Genomic DNA, 18,934 nt, shown 5'->3' on the forward strand with positions numbered 1-18,934 from the left:
TAAATAAATTGTATTTCAAGAAAATCATTTTTTCTATCTGTTTATATATAACGAAATTGTCATACAACGGTCTTTATTTAATGTTAATCAGACATATTGCGAAATAATTCGGGACGATGTCAAGCAACTCATTCACAGATTTCGAAACTAATCAAATATTAGTATTAAAATTAAATCGACAAAGAAAAGAAACAAGCTAAGAATTTGACTAATTTCTTTTTCCAACTTCTATTTATTTTCTCTTCACACATTCGCACTTATCTTATAGGTATATACATTTCTTAACACAGATTAGTAAGATACTCACGTTATGCCTCGGTGACCAAGAATTGCACATTATGGATGCATCTTCCAATATACGACTCTGCAATATCAAAAATTTCTTTTTTAAAGAACGTGACATATAACATAGGCAAATACATAGAGGAATGCCGTACATTATTGATTTCTTTCGAATAAAATTCAAGAAGACATGTAAAAAGAAAAAGAAAAAAACGCGTAATCTTTTAAACGAAATTGATATATGATTAACGATAATTCAAACGAAAAATAGATTCGTTCGACGCTTCAATAGAATCTAGACACTGAAATTGGAGTAAAAAATACGCTAGTGATATAACGAATTGTCTACTCTTTACGACCCCATTACTAAATCCAAAGCTTTTCCCGACATCCTTTCTTTTCGAATATAGATCGACGCGACGGCGAAGGATGGAGGAAAAATATAAAAAAGAGAAAATCCTATCGTTCGATAAAAATTACGAGTGCCAAATCATAAGTTGTAAGAAAAAAATATAGCTCGAGATAAACATCTCCTACATTTATCTCTGAGATTACTTCGAACGACAAAATTGCGTATCTATCCGTCAATTTATCGAATTTGATGAATGATAAATAACGATAGACGAAAATATGGATTGTAAAAAGCGAAAGGAAGAAAGAAAGAGAGAGAAAGAGAGAGAGAGGGGGGGAGGAAAAGAAATTTTCAGAGAACGATAGTTTCAGTCATTATTATCCTTAATTACATTTAATATGAGTTTAATGACCGACGCAGACGAAATATTTTCGATCGCAACGATTTTCGAAGAAGTGAACGCGGAGAATTTATCTGTCAACGCGACTTAATATTCATCCAATCTGCATATTTCATTTCCACCGATCGCATAATATGTATATTTAAAGCGAACAGTTAAGATTGACAGAACCGGGGCACAACGGCGTCGCGACGCCGTCGCAAATTAAATGAGTCATTTCGGGATACGCGCACAGAACTAGGTAATTCAATATCGTCCTTATTAAAAAAGCGTCGGGTAATTCTCCATTCCCTATCGTCTCGCCCTCCTCTTTCTCCATCACTCTTCCCTTCCTTTCTACTGTTTCCCTCTTACTCGTCATTTCACTTGCTGGACTGATGACGATGATCGCGTTATTACAATGAAGCACATCACTCTACTAGATCAATGCAGCCAATCAACGTGTCACGAACCTTCTAGACTCACTAACTTCTGAATTTTTTTGTTATTTCTCTCTCTCACTCTCTCTCTCTCTCTGTCTTTTTTTTTGTCGACTACAGTCTCCTTTTATTCGGCAATATTATTCGTTCTGCATGTATTATTATTATTATTATTATTATTATTATTATTATTATTATTATTATTATTATTATTATTATTATTATTATTATTATTATTATTATCATTATTATTATTGTTATTATTGCGATCAAGGACAAAAAATATAAACGTGAATAAAAGAAACATGTAATGAAATATATTATTTATTTTGTTATCGTTTTTTATTCTATGTATTTGTGTTGTCGTTTAAAGAAGTCGTTTATCTCAACTCGTTCATTCTTATTAATTTTTAAGTAGACATCGTCACGATTAAGAATGTGTCACAAACCGATCTCAATTTTTATCTATGTTTTTAATACAACATATCGTTAATTTAATTTAGATAGTGGCAATCAATGTCTTATTATAAATTTCCGGATATCGAATTCGCCTTACTACAAATTTTAAACAGAACTTTATTTCAATTCGGCTATTCGAGTAGGGTTTTATATTTATTTAATTGGTGTAATTAATAAAATCACGTACTGGAATAAGAAACTGTTTACTTTTTTCAGATATGATATTATAATAATATTTTATTTAATTCGGCTATTCGAATAGAATTTTATATTCATTTAATTGGCATAATTAATAATATCATGTACTGGAATAAAAACTGTTAATTTTTTTCAAATATAATATTATAATAATATTTTATTATTGCTGATTACACATAAGATATTTGCATCGCACTGTCAACGTATCTTGGAATAATTTTCAATGGGAAACAGACCGACAGAATTGTCATTTCGCGTGACGTTTCCAAGGATGTCCCTTGAAAGCAGGATAGAAACTGACAGGAGAAGTAGGATAGGGTGATTGTCAGGAACGCGCCGTGTTTCAGGCTCTACAAATTTTCCATCTCACAATGGTTTTACCCTTTATCTTTACCGATCTAATATAGGGTTCGCTATAATCTATGAAAAACATCGTTTAAAAAAAAAAGAAAACATATAATAATTTTTTTCATTCATGATTTAATTTTTTTGATTTGTAAAAAAAGAATATTATATCAATTATAATAAATATTAATGTAAAAATAATGGAAACACAAATTGCTTATTTGTATAATAATATAAAAATTATACTATTACACAAATTGTTATACATATATTATAGATACACATGAAACTACCTTTAAACATTGATATGTTGTATTATGTAAGTACATGTATTTTTAAAGATTAAGAAGAAAATAAATCTCAACGAGGAAAAGAAATCAATTCATAAACCAATTCGATCATATACATTGCAGACTTTTTATGATCTAGCAGATAAAACTTGGCAACGGTACTATCTAACGTCATGATAATACTCTACAAATATTCGAAGAGGTCGTACAAACGTTTCTCCATCTTCTACGAACGAACGAAACACGCACACGAAAATATCTATAGCTTCACCTAAACACACACGTATGACTCTACATACATCTACACGTTTCTATGAACGAATGGATAGATCATAGATCGCTCGTGTGTACGTATGTACTTCGCTACTTGCTGTACACATTGACGGTAAATACAAAGATCTATCGAATCATCGATGTATGTATGTGTATCCATTGACACACGAATATATATATATATATATATATATATATATATATATATATATAATATATATATATATAATATATATATATATATACACAACATAATATGTGTGTACATGTGTGTGTGCGTGTGTAGAGAGAGAGCTGTCCGTCAGTCATTACGAGTACATCTATTTGCTACATATACATACATACATGGGCACATGCACATACGCTAGAAGGCACAGGACAGAACATTTGCGAGCGAGCAAACAGCCACGACCGGATCAGTTAGCTCGGCTAATTGATTTTCCTTCGCAATACGAGTTGGTAGTAGTGACACACGGTATTGCGACGCACGCTACAATATTGGGAGACAGTGCCGCGCACAACGGTCAAATCCAATCGGAAACTTCCGTTTGATTATCAGAGAACATGCATGGCCGATTGTAAATCAACCACAATCGTATTTGGGAATGATTCCCGATCCTTTCCGCATGTGACGAAACTCACTCTCTCTCCGTCTCTCTCTCTCTCTCTCTCTCTCTCTCTCTCTCTCTCTCACTCTCTCTCTCTCTCTCTCTCTCTACTTGATTAATTTTCTTTATCTCTAGCTACAAACTTGACAAGAATTTATTTCAAATTTTCCATAAAAAATTAAATGTTATGTTATCAAATTCATTGTCTTTTTTGATTAGTAAAGATTTATTAAAGATCAAAGCCAAAGAGAAATTCATTGAAATTATGCTTTGGAATATATTTACAAGATAATACATTCGTATTGTATTTTCAACTCGTAAAATTTTCAGAGAAATCATGGTATTTACAATGTATCCGACACATCCGAAATTCGAAGAGATCGTCGTGTATATTCTGATTGTGAGAGAGGAGATCGATCAGTAAATTCGGCCATTCCCTTGTTTAACCATGGCAGAATGCTGCGCTGGTGCAGCCACAACAAAAGGTACTTCTAGTCGATAAATCCAATCCGAAACTCACGATTGATTGCCAGGAAATACATCGGTAGAGTTCTATATTATACGTGCCGTTAGGAATACGAGTACATTCCCGAATTTCATCGCTTTTATGTACATACGCAGATATATATATACGTATATATCGAATATATGTATATACGCCAACGATTTATATTTATGTCTATATTTCACAAGTTAAGATTATAATTAAGTTAAAAATATAATTAAGTTAAGGTTCATATAATTAATGAAATGATTAATAAAAATATATAACTATTTCTGTTGCAGTATTAGATATATTTTTCTATTTATATTATTCTAAATCTTCAAATAAAGTTATAGAAAAGAGTAATATCGATTAATAAATAAAGGAGTATATAAATTGTCATTGAGTTCGTAAAAATGATTTTGTTCGAAGTTCGAATTACATGGACGACATCTTAGGATAAATCGAGTTTAAAATGGAATAAAATAAAATATTGCAAAAAACAGTCGAGGACCGAGGGTCTTCGATCGGTCAGAGGTTCCTGAGAAAGTTCCCTTCGTCGGAACTTCAGTTGATAATTATCTAAATTTACCGGGGACCCGGAGTCAAAGTGTGAAGTCGTGTTCGAAATCTTTCTGCACTTCGGGGCTCTCATCCGCCGGTTAATAACAAATGAGGTTACGTCTCTCCTCACTTTTGTTATAATCGGACACACTTGCCCTCTCCCGGTTACTGTCAACCATTCTATATTATTCAACAGACTTGTTTGAGCCATTCTAAACACATCTCAAGCTTACTTTCACTTTATCCTTCTAACCTTTGTTTTTGTCGTTCACCTTTCGTTAAAATCAAAAGTCATAGCACCTTTTAAATTATTCAAACATTTCCTTAAAATTATAGTATATAATATACAGAGGAATTCATAAATTCGTGTAAATATTTTAGGTGGTAAACCTACACACTAAAAGCGTCATCCGAACGTATGCACTATTTATTTTATTTCTCGAGTTATACATAGATGATTAAAGAAAATATTCGAAGTAACGCCTCGTGTCTTAACAAACGTTACTGTACGCCGTAACAGTGAGTTTCGCACTCGCTCGATTAATAAATACCTACATTTATAAATAGGTATTCTTCGAGTAGTATCAAATCCATTTTGTATCCTTTCTCGTAGACCCTGCACATTATTCACTTTCATCGAATCACAATTTTTAAATGACTGCAAAAGTAAAAGTCTAATGAGTTTAAATCAAAAGATTGTGGTGATCATGCAGTGAGTCCAGGTGGACTCACAATTCATCGATTTCTCTGTTATTCAGGATTGCTCGCACTGTACGAAGGAAAGAAATTAGTATGCCATTGCGTATAAATCATAAGCTTAAATCATATCATGCACTAGTTCCTGAAAGTCGTTAAAAAATCAAAACACAACAGTCCCATTTAATCGAGACGAAAAAAGTATGATCCCCAAAAGACTGCCCTCACAATTCTTCTTCGTGTATTATCGGGCATTTCGAACATTGTCTTTAACTCGAAAATTAAAATATATAGGACATATGTTCATATGATATTATAGTAGCGTACAAATTTATATCCTAAAGTATTGACATGCATTTATGAATCATGTATAATATATAATATATATCTATGTATTTGTGTATATAATAACTTCACGTTTTTCGTTTTACATGATATCATGTATTACATATATACATGTACACATACATGTACACATATATCTCAACAAATTCACCGAGAAATTTTCCCCTTTTATATCTCGAATAATGCAAAACACGAGTAGAAGGCCGTTACATGCCGTCACACTTCTCGAGAGTTAATTCGAATCTCAAAGAAGACGTTTTAACGCGAGCGCAAGTAGCTCGGGAGTAAATCTTTTCGATCGCGTTAGATGCAACATAGGAAGGTAAGGGGATACGGTAGGCAGCAGACAGACGGATTTGCGTTGACTCCGTCTCATAATTATTTCAAGAGAAAAACGCAAGCCTCGGCGAAGCGCGAAGCGCCTAAGAGCTCTCTAAAGAGAATTTATGAAATTTTGTAATGTAATATTCTGATTCGTAGACGCCATAGCCCGTACTTCTCGTTAACTCTTTCCCTGCTAACAATTTTTTTGCTTTTAATATAGAGAACGCTATTATGTGATTCTAGGAAACGTCATTGCGCCGCTCACTTTCAAAGGAGGATATGAAGTGAACTAATGCAATCTTGAAAATTCAGAAAGCGACAGTAACAGGTAATCAGACGTTGTAGATACCAGGCGAGAGCAGTTTATCAGCTTTCACAGTTGGAATTTCTAAATGCCGAGAGTTTCCCAGCTGATCGTACAGCAAACATTTTTCACGAGATCTTCTTTTCCGTTTTCGATCTAAATCGAGGAATTAATAGTTTCTCCTCGTTGATTCTCAGCGACGAAACGAGTGAGAACGATAATAAAGCAAAGTCAAACTGCGAACGTTAACTCTGTCATAATTCATTGGTGTGTTTACTTTAACCCTCCGCCTTTCGCCATTTGATAACGTAACGCTAATTCGACAATCAATAATGCAAACTGTTGAAATTATCGCTTGAATCTGTACATTGATTGGCCATTTAGTTTCTACGAGTATCATCACCGATTTACATAGGTTTCAAATTTAAATATATGACTTATGAAAAAAAAAAAGAGAAACATTCAGAGATCCCGATATTGTCGATCTTTGACGTTTCATTCGAACCAAAGAAAATATTAAATCGTCAAATGTTCGGTCTGACACTATTTAGAAAGAAGTCATCAAAATCGTGGTTCGGTTCGAATAAAAAATCAGTGATTTCGTAGGCACACTATACACATATATCGGCGTTAGCCACGCTCATTGGCTACGTACCGTTCCGCCCCCGCAGCCCCGCCAATCAGACCGGCCGCTTTCTCTCATCGATCCACACCATCCACACTATACTCAGCCGCCATGCTCAACTTGCCTGTTCCGGCTATCCTTCTCCGACCATATACCTTCACCAACGTGAAATAGCGAACATGAGCGAATCGAAGGGAAAACGTAAGGACAACCGATCGAGGACGAAGGAAATATTTCCGAAAGAAAAAGCCCGATACGATTGCTTCGACGGATGTAGATATTTTCTCTCTCTCTCTCTCTCTCCCTCTCTCTCTCTATCTATCTCTTCCTCTCCCTCTCTATCTTTCTTTCTTTCTTTCTTTTATTTTTCACGAATGTTTGTATATAGCTACATGTATGTATGTCTATGTATGTATCTCACGTACACACGACAAGATACACGATCGATGTTGGGAAAAGCTTAGAATTTTGAACGTAATTCCTCTGTTTCAGAATTGAAATCAAATTTCGTTGTTATATTTATTATATTTATTATATTTATTATATTTATTATATTTATTATATTTATTATATTTATTATATTTATTATATTTATTATATTTATTATATTTATTATATTTATTATATTTATTATATTTATTATATTTATAATGTTTTTATATACTTAATGCCATATTTTACAGATCTATTTACAGTTTTTATCCTTTTTGAAACAAGCGAATCGAACTAACAATCGTCGTTCAAACTCGTCATTAAGCACATCGTTAAAATGTTTTAAAGGATTTCAAATAATCAATAACAGTACTCAAGAGTTACCGTTTAACTCCTGCACTTTTCTTTCGAAATTCAATGGATTGTTGTTAAGTATGATAAAGCGAGGTTCTTGCACAATCATTTCCCATCCATCATGTGTTCTTCGTCAACAGCAGGGTGTTGATTCTCAGACCAGAGGATCGACTTTTCTTCCGAACTTGGGAAACTGTAGCACAACAATTAGGATAAAAATTGACAAACGAGAAAGACCGCAATGAACCGTTCATGATGGATAGTTTCTCCATAAGAATGATTTGTAAGATGTTTCATCCAATTAAATGTTTATATGTACGACTTATGTACTTACTTGATCTACGAAAATTTTCATTATTTTATTACAATTATAAAATACTATCGTATTAGTTATGTGATACTTTCACATGTCAATTAAAGTAAAAGGACAACTGATGATACGTCAAAATAGGAAAGAAATAATTAAGTCATTGTCATATATCTACTTCAAATATAACCCAATGTCTGATTTAAAATTGATTATAAAATGTAAAAGCGAAGCAAAAAAAAACAAAATGATATTTCATTTAAAGTCCAACAAGTATTAACTTACAATTAGAAAAAAAAATTGTGTAAAAAAAGAAAAAGGGAAAAAAAGGATTCGAAAAAGCAACGACTGACCTATCGAACCGAGAGTCGAATAAAAAAAAAATATTTCGACGCTATAGACGCATCAATTTTCATTATCCCATTTACCGAGTAGGCCGATATTGTGGAAGAGGAGAAAGTGATTCAGGACTGTCAAAAATGGTCTCTGGCGCGGTCGAACTCCTGTCTGGTTAACAGGCAGTCTCGTTATTGCTACTGCCGCTATAACGGGCGTACACTGCGATAGCAAGAGACCTCCTCTAATGGAAGTTCGCTTCGACCGGGTCGACTCTCGCACGGCTCTCTCCGAGCTACCTAGCTACGCCACCCTTCGGAATAAACTCGACTCATCCTCTCTCTCTTTCTCTTTCTCTTTCTCTTTCTCTTTCTCTCTCTCTCCCTCTCTCTCTGTTTCTCTATCCATCTCTCTTTCTGTCTCTTTCTACTACCATCGTTCTTCCTAAACCAGCCCTCTCTTTCTCTTCTCCTCCCTATTTTGTCTTTCTTCGTATTTCTATTTCTCTTCTCTTACCTGTCTCTCCCTCTCTCTCTCTCTCTTTCTCTTTACTTCTCTTCTCTTTCTCTTTTCATCTCAACCCTTCGAAGACTAATCGACCCCTCGTCGTTCTCCATTTTTGCGTTCTCCGTTCTCCACTAGCACATTTCGTCGTGCCGTATGGCAATAGCCTTTCGCACGAGGCAATTATTATATATCTTCCCCTTCTTTCTCTTTCTCCCTCTTTCTCTCTCTCTCTCTCTCTTTCTTTGTATCTCTTTCTCACTCGTTCAATTTCTCTCTGATCTTCTGGATCATCTTTATAGCCGATCACATTAGAACGTTACGGCACGTGGAGTTTATAGGGTTATCCTCAAAACCATCTTAGTAGTCCTATATACATATATATATATATATATATATATATATATATCATATACGTGTATATGTAGAAAGAGAGAAAGAGAGGACGAGTTTTACGTCGACGATCTTGGACGTTTCATCCTACGATGAGGCGATCGTTTCACGAAGCACATGCATCCATTTCCCGTGAAAAAAAATTCGGACTCTTCGTTCCGAAGTGGTCGTCATATTTTCTCAAAGAAGACAGACCACTACATTATTAAAAGGAAGCTAAGCAAGTCGCGTGGAAAAGGTGGAAAACTATCGTCAAGGACGTCTTGGTTTAGCAGTTTTTATCGAACACGTCTATCATCCTCTTGGAGAACTCCGCGTTCTGGCTTTATCGATCTTCTTAACTCTTTGTTCTTTGAAAAGCGAGCTATAAAATATTACGAATTTTTCTTTACTTTTTTCTTTCTTTTTTCTTTTTGTCCTCTTTCGTCATTTACAATAAATCGCTTCTGAATGATCATCATTTTTATGTATATATCTATCACCTGCGAGCACTTTTATCGAATTACAAACCTTCACTGGACGATTCTTATCAAAGGAAAGAAAGGGGAAAACAATTTGACGGTGAGATAAGAGAACCGATCGAGTAGGAAACGAGCCGGAAACACGATATTCTACCAACGAAGGGCCAATGGACGAGTGATAATTTACGAGGCATGTAATTGGAACGGTAGTAATGCACTTAAGGAAGGATGAGAGCAAATAGCATGTAGCAACTTAGTCACGTGGCGCGCACGTGGCAGCGCGTGCCACTGACACCCAACTGTAGCTCACCCTCTCTCTTTCTCTCTCTTGCTTTCTTTCTCTCTCTTTCTCGGACTCACCTACATCCAAAACTCGTTTAAGTATAAGGATTCATATAGTCCTCGCAAAGGTTCTTCCATTGTAACTCCCATCGGACAGAATCCGAGCATTAAGAAAATTAAAACGTTGATTTGTCCTTGCAATTCGCTCCAAAGATAATTTCATTAAAATCGTTTCCAAAAGTGGATGACTCAAACGCCTCTCGAACGGTGTAGGATTCGATGGATAAATCGTTCCTCGATCTCGCAGTGAATGATGCTAATTTCGTTCGACGTCATATCAAAATTCGATCTGGGAAATATTGGATTTACTCTGACGTCTTCTCGTTGCCTGCCAAGAATCTCGTCTTAAGAAACTTAGGAAAGAAAGAAAGAGTTACAAAAAGAAGTATCGAGGATGATTTGATCAAGGACGAAAAGAGAGAAAAGAAAAAAGAACCAAGAAAAGAAAAAGCAAGAACGAACACGTATCGTGCAATTTACTTGAAGAAGATACTCGCTAATAACGATTAAAAATCAGGAAAACTTAATTAAGAGACATGTCATATCGTTTGAACAAACTCGCCAAGGAACTCGACTGATCGACGATAAACGATGGCGTTGGTGTGCTTGTTTGAAGAGTGACACATATCCTACAAGCGAATATTTGTTCTACCCACGCATTATGTCCTCCTAAGTGCTCGTGTTCGAGCAGGTGCACAAGCAACCTCTTTCTCTCTCTCTCTCTCTCTCTCTCTCTCTCTCCCTCTCTCCCCGCCTTTCTTTCTTTCTTTCTTTCTATCTAGTTTGGCCCTAACATGTTCTCGTAAAAAGCCGTGTGTGTCACGATACAACCGTGGCGTAAACATATGGTCATAATAATAGACTCTTGATTTTGATGAGGGCCGGCTCCCTTCGTGTATTCCGTGATTGCTTCTCTCTGTTTCTGTTACTCCCCTATGACCAAATGAACTCACTTGAACTGTTTCAAATGGCTCATAGGAAAAAAATAGTAATTTGTATTTTGTCTTCTTTTTGACAAAATAAAACAAACAAATGTTAAAAAATAATCCATCTTTCGCGATATCAAGATTAAAAGTAGGTTGGCTAACATATATTATTTCAAAGCAACGAAACCTTATTTTCAGGCTCGTCCTTAAAAGTTGAAATAATAGTAGAATGAAGCGTTAAACGAGCCCATTATTATATGTATATAGTATAGTTCGCCTTATACATTGTCGATAATACATAGTACACGTTCTTTCGCTAATATAGCACCAATATTATGAACATTATTCTCGTGCTTTCGTTTAGATTCACAATTTATAAGTTCGAAATGAATAGTAAATGATGCGCAAGTGAAACATATAATCAAAGTATCGACGAAATAATCGTTGCAAACGTGTCATTCTTAGTCATTAACAATATATTTAAGCATACACATAACTATTATTTATTTTTCAAAGTAAATATTATTGATTTAATCACAAGTATTTCAAGGTTACTAGCATAAATAAAATGTTTTCGTCATTATACATATATATTATTTTAATGTACCTATCTAAAATGTATTTAAAAGTTGTTTCTAAATGCAATAAGGATTATTCTCAAAGAACGTAAAGAATAATACATTCGTTGATTCTTTATCCTTGTAACCAATGATGTGCATAGAGATCAGTAAAGAATAGAATAAAGTAACGAAAAGCGATAAAAGAACGATACAGTGTCTCTGCAGATCCGGCTGTACGGCGACTAGAGGAATAATGTATAAACGGACATTCACAGCGAACAAACCGGCAAAGACTTGTTGGTTAAGAGGGTATTTTTAGTACTTCTTCTAGCGACGTGCGGAACAAATCGATCGGTCTTACTCGTCAAAAATTGATTCACTTGTTTCATAAGAAGTGCTGACAGCGGTACTTCCCAATGGCACGGACTTATATCTTCGAAATTAATATATTATACACATTATCTTTGTAAACTGTCGATAGCGAATCAAAATCACGAAGCTTTTTTAATTCGTCTTCATTTCGATAAATCTATCGAATCGAGAAGATTTTAACGTTTCATTTATGTAATAATTTAGATATTGGTTTAATTTCTTTTTTTATATTTTTTCAAATATCCTCGATCAACGATTAGTATTCGAAGAAAAATCGATACGTAAATATCATTAAGAGACAAAAACTGTTCAAAGTAACGTGTTCTTTGTACACATAAGAAAAAAATATATATATCCTAAGTAGTACTAGACGTGAGCGTACTCTTGAAACGAAGAATTGCAAAGTTTGGCTGGAGTTCAGGTAGAGAGATGAAGATCCTCCTTGTTTTCTTGCGATGATGTTTCCCTACAAATCGAATACTGATATCCTGAACACGTACGCGAACCATTCTTTTTTTATTCGTCTTGCTGGAGAACCACGTTTAAGACATCAACATGAAAAAAAGAAAAAGAAAGAGAAAGAGAAAAAGAGAGAGAGAATAGAAGATATCGGATATCTCGAGATATTTCAGATATCCTATTAAATATTAATAACTTTTCGTCTTGGAAATCTTCGTGCTCATAATTTCGAATAATTTATCTTAAATTCTCTTGATCGAAATTGACCAATAGTTTATCAGACCAACGAACCCTCTTAATTACATTAATTAAATAAGACTATCGCGTATTTTGTCTCCTGGTACATCATAATTATGCTTTTTTGAAAAAAAATAAAAAATAAAAGACAGAGACGAAAAAGATAAAGGAAATAATATTTAGAAATAAAACAATTATTTTTATTCTTATCTCGACAAGAATCATCAAAAATGTCTAAGTGAAAAAATTAACAATATATTGTCCTAACTATCAATTGTATCCTGTCTGGACGTTTAGTCGGTTGGGTACAATAATCGGAAGGCAATATTCAGAGCTTGAAACCTCGTGAAAGTGCTGCACCGTGAGCACCCACTAATGTATATCTTGACTCGGGGCGAGGAGCAAGGGTAGCACCCTAACAAATTTAGGACTCGTTAAGTTCCACTCGTCGTTCTTCGTCGTCGTCCTCGACCCTCCAACATATCGTTCGCAGGTACACGCGTATACGCGCTTAACCACGAAGATAGAAAGAGGGACAGAGAAAGAGATAGAAAGAGACAAATATAAAAGAAAAGAGAAAAGGGATAGAACCGTGGAAAAGGGAAAGCCCCGTAAGTATTATTGTAATTATACACTTAGGTTTATTTCCTGTGTGCCCGCCTATTCGACAAGGGCTGATAGCATTATATGCCGCTGGGTCCCTAATAAAAATAATAATAAGAGTGTTAAACCGCGGCGGAAGCGATGTTCACCTTTTCATCGTCCTCTACCCTAACCACGCACTACCCTAAGCCACGATATGTACCAGAGGAGAACATTCTGTAATGGACGAATACGTACATACGTACATATGTATGTATGTATGTATGTACATATGTATGTATGTATGTATGTATGTATGTACATATGTATGTATGTATGTACGTATGTATGTATGTATGTATGTATGTATGTATGTATGTATGTATGTATGTATGTATGTATGTATGTATGTATGTATGTATGTATGTATGTATGTATGTATGTATGTATGTATGTATGTATGTATGTATGTATGTATGTATGTATGTATGTATGTATGTATGTATGTATGTATGTATGTATGTATGTATGTATGTATGTATGTATGTATGTATGTATGTATGTATGTATGTATGTATGTATGTATGTATGTATGTATGTATGTATGTATGTATGTATGTATGTATGTATGTATGTATGTATGTATGTATGTATGTATGTATGTATGTATGTATGTATGTATGTATGTATGTATGTATGTATGTATGTATGTATGTATGTATGTATGTATGTATGTATGTATGTATGTATGTATGTATGTATGTATGTATGTATGTATGTATGTATGTATGTATGTATGTATGTATGTATGTATGTATGTATGTATGTATGTATGTATGTATGTATGTATGTATGTATGTATGTATGTATGTATGTATGTATGTATGTATGTATGTATGTATGTATGTATACTGATTGCATGCTATATATTCACATGTCCCTATAAACCATTGTGCGAAACTCCTCTATCGTACAACTTGTTCAAGCAAGAGTTTATCATCGAAACAAATATTTTTATCTTTCGCAAGAATGAATCCAGTTTTTTAGTATGTTTTTAATATTATATCGAAATTAAATTATATTCGAAAAAGAGTTAAGGTTAGAACCAAAAAAGGATACTATGTATAACCATTCCAGAAAATATACATATATGTATATATATATATATATATATATACTTGTACAAACAGCAATGTGTGTATTAACATAAAGATGTGTGTGTTAGCCTATACATAGAATATAGATGTACATAGATTTATGTATATACTCGAAGCTACTGTATAGCGTAGAGAACATGGCATAGAACCCTATACAGTGATCCTACATCTACGTACCGTGAGGTTTTGCGTGGCATTTGGTGGATACCACAAGGGTCGTTCGGGACACCTTCTACGATGGTGTATATACTCGACATTGCGCGGATCACAAATCAGTCGTAAAACCTAGCCGCGTTTGAAACTTTACGGTTGCTCACACTTCCTGGCGAGAGTATAGCAACGGATGTAAAAGAAAGATTCTAAAGCGAAAATTTGATGCAAAAAACATCGACGTCTCGTTTCGAGGAAACTTTTTTCTTTGTTTCTTTTTCTTTCGTATAAAATAAAAATGGGTTTTACGCATATTTGAAATATAAAATAAATGTTTCAGGCACGTTACGATTACTCAGGTTTACATCACTGTTTTAATAATATTTAGTATATTCGACATAAACGCGTTATCATGATCTGAATTATTTCAAATTTATCTAAAAATTGGCCATGAAAGACAAAATGATGTTTCTTGAAAATATTCAATAATTTTCGAGTTAGCGTTCAAAATTTCGTTTTAGAAAAATGTATTGGAAATTTTATGAACGTTGACCTCAATCCACCCTCAATGTATGAATAATCGTGCGTGACTTCTCTCTCTTTCTCTCTCTCTCTCTCTCTCTCTCTCTCTCTCTCTCTCTCTCGCTCTCTCTAACCCTCATAGAGCAGTGTTAGTTAGTGACTACCACTCGAAGACCCTTCTTTACCAACGAACACACGCTACCACTTATTTCTTTCCCTAACCTGAGCCATCCCTCCGTTCACCTGCACTTTAATGTCGCTCCAGATACTCCAACTCGTCGAGACTAATATGACCTCGGCACGAAAACGCAACCACCATAGCAACAACCGAACGTTTTAATAAGCAATCGAGATATCAAAATTCCTTCTAATTCAATAAAATTTCAAAATTTCTCTGCGATCATAAAATCATTATCATTCAAAATCATTATCATTAAAATCATATCTCTCCTAAATTGTACTTTTACGGTCATCTTAATCATATAACTATCGTTACAATTTTATATGGAAACAGAAACAGATAACTATTAGATTCACTAAATTCAACTATCGACAAAGGTACTTATTAAATCTGATACATTATGAGCTAGCAAGTCACAGTAGCAGTCGAACTGATTTATGCACGAAACTGTTCCGCACTATCGTTCCCAATATCGGCTTATAGAATTAATACCTCGAAAGGGCTTAACGTGGCGTACGTCTAAGCCAATGACGAACCTCATTCTCCGGTATAGGAAATCTGTCCTGAATCGATCTCAATCAAAAGAGAACAAAAATAGAGAAAGTGATAAAGAGAGAAAGAGAGAAAAAGAGAGAGAGAGAGAGAGAGAGAGAAAGAGAGAGACATCAGCATAAAAGATTTAAAAAAAATCGAAAAGGACGATTTCTTGTGTTTAAAAAAGGAAAACGAAGACGAAGAAGAAAATTCTTGCTCTTTCTCCCTCTTTCTTTCTCTCTCTCTCTCTCTCTCTCTCTCTCTCTCTCTCTCTCACGCCTTCCATTATTTTCAATTTGTGTAAATTAACGTTTCCGTTCTGCGCGTCTCCGTGAAGGACAATAAATAAGGGGCCAAGCGAGTAGTAAATATAAATCAGGAGTGATTGGATGTAAGTGGGGAGCGTTATGTGTCCCCAGCGTCCCGTGTGTGGGGTCGACCGCGGGTATTCTATAGTTGTAACGTAGTAGACACGTACGCAGTTTTCTCTCTCTCTCTCTCTCTCTCTCTCTCTCTCTCTCTTTCTTTCTTTCGTGATGTCTCTGGTGGTAAAGTCGTAGAACAATCTATGCTGTATCCACGTAGTTCGCATAGTTCACTGGCGAAAAGAAGGAATAGCTCGAGTACTTCGGTTGGCGTCGACATGTCTCGCAAGTACCGCGTGTCTGTATCTATCTGTATAAGTGTATGTGTAATAGAGAGAAAGAGAGTATGAGAGAGAGAAAAAGAAATCGAGACCGATTCTCATTTATCACATATCACCATCATTTTCTCCCTTTCATTTTAATCCTTCTACATCCATATCCTTCGCCAATCGATGTGTTTCGTTTGCCAAACGATATTTCGATATCCCTTATTCTTGCGAATTCTTCGTTGTAGAGATAAACATTTTGATGTAGAGAGAGAGAAAGAAAGAAAGAAAGAGAGAGAGACAGAGAGAGAGACAGAGAGAAAAAGAGAGACAGAGAGAAAAAGAAAGAGAGAAAGAGAGAGAGAGAGACAGAGAGAGAGAGACAGAGAGAAAAAGAGAGACAGAGAGAAAAAGAGAGAGAGAAAGAGAGAGAGAGACAGAGAGAAAGAGAGAGAGAAAGAGAGAGAGAAAGAGAGAGAGAGAGACAAATGATCGGAATGTCATCGTCCTTCGTCTCGAAGTACATGTAAAAAAGTCGCCAGATATTAATAACTTAATAGACCTATATTCCATAAAGTTACTTCGTTAGTCCTATTGTCTCAACAACGACTATTTTTTCTTTCGATCAGGATGACAGAGCGAGTAAAACTGTATTATAACAAATGTGTTAATTCGAATTGAAGAATACTTTTGGTCTCGCATTCGACGTAAATAAAAACGTAAAGAGTTCGAAAGGGACCATCGAGAAAGGGACCAAAAAGAAAGACATAAATATTCGAAAGATAAGCTCGGACGAAAGTCGGATTTCGCAGTCTTTTTTGTCTTACTATATTTTTTTTGTTCTCTCTCTCTCTTTCTCTCTCTCTCTCTCTCTCTCTCTCTCTCTCTCTATATATATATATATATATATATATATATATATATATATACACATATATATATACACATATATATATATATATATCTTCTATCCGTGCACAGGTGTACACTTGCGGGACACAGGTGTAGGCAGGAGAAATTATCGATTATGCAATCTCATGGCCCAGCGTGGGCCAGCAACTCGTACACCCACGCGAAAAGAGACCTAACGTTCGTATAACATGATAACACAAGTAAATACAAACATATGTATACGCACACATACACATACGCGCACTACTTTTCTTGGCTCTCCTCTTTCTCTCTCTCTTTCTCGCTTTTACAATTTCGTAATAAATATAAAGTAGTTCTAATGCATCTCCATCGCACTAACCGATATTATTAATTACTAATTAACCAACGTTAATTAGTCTTTCCTATCGGCTAGTTGGCGATATCAGCGAAGAGACTTTATTCCCATGACACACGTGACGATTCACTCAGATTTTTCGTTGCCTTATTCGATTCTTATTCTACAGAATATCTTTGTTTTTTACTTCACGAAAAATAATCGATGATACGTTGACAATACAGATTTCATGAGAGTCCTTTGATCAATCAACTTTTCGTCGAAAGACGATTCTCACGTAATTAAAACGAGAGCCGATATTATCTCGAATTTGAGATGACAATGAAAATCGTCGTTATTGGCGTAATTGCTTTTGGATATTTTATCGAAATTTCATTACGTCGTCGAAACTATTTCATTCATTGTCTGGGACTGGCCAACGTCTGTCTCTCAAAATTCACATAAAAACAGTTACGTTGATTAAAATTAATAAGCTAGCATACGAACGTTATGATAATGTTGATTCTTTAATGAGTTGCCCAGTGACGTATCGTATGGACCGCGAGAGTACAAGAATTTTAATTGATTTCATATATATTTATGGCGGCTACATGTCGTTACAGTGATGACCATTCAATGCGCATTAATGCCTCGTTTGTTGTTTAATCATTGAATAATTTGAAATTATATTATTTTGCAGCATCGCGCGTTTAATTAAAATGTTTATTTAAACCGCCGCGAAATTGATTACAGTTCTTTAGTATTAATAAACGATCACTCAATAGAAATTTGTCAAATAAATAATATATGCGTCAATATGCGAAGACTCACGAAACGAATATTTGCACGGACGATGCATCTTCATTTTTTTTTATTTCTTCACTGATAATGTGTCCTTCATCAGTTTCATCAGAAAGAAAGAAAAAGAGAATAAAATAAAAAAAGAAAAACTAATAATATATCTGTATAATCTATCATTTTTTAATTACAAAATTAATGGTTAATTCATATTCCTAGTTCATAATATAAATTTATAATTTATATCATTTTTAACATTATATAATTTTTATTAAACACGAGCAAAATAAATTATGTTATAGAAGAATAAAATAACGATTTCATTTTCGATATTTTAAAAGAGAATGTCTCCTTCGTCTCGATAGTTAATTCGTGATCCACTAATGTGATCCACTGTGAAAGAGCGTTTACTTTCGACGTTTAATTCACGATGACGCAGTAAACGTAGACGGGCCAATCGATAATCACTTCGTCGGAGTGGCCAAGACTTGCGACACACATCGGTTTATTTTTCATCGTTA

The 18,934-nt window shown here is 34.6% G+C and overlaps 1 protein-coding gene across 2 annotated transcripts in view; it reads right to left on the reverse strand.

Moving 5' to 3' along the window:
- LOC124421848 (inhibitory POU protein) overlaps nt 1-18,934 on the reverse strand; it is a 37,946-nt gene that overhangs the window by 15,410 nt on the left and 3,602 nt on the right. For both annotated transcript variants that reach the window (XM_046957505.1, XM_046957504.1), the window contains exon 2: nt 308-364. In XM_046957505.1, coding sequence (XP_046813461.1) covers nt 308-364 — 57 coding nt within the window. The remainder of the gene's footprint in view (nt 1-307; nt 365-18,934) is intronic.

Source organism: Vespa crabro, chromosome 2 (genome assembly GCF_910589235.1).
Source record: "Vespa crabro chromosome 2, iyVesCrab1.2, whole genome shotgun sequence".
Classification (NCBI taxonomy): domain Eukaryota; kingdom Metazoa; phylum Arthropoda; class Insecta; order Hymenoptera; family Vespidae; genus Vespa; species Vespa crabro.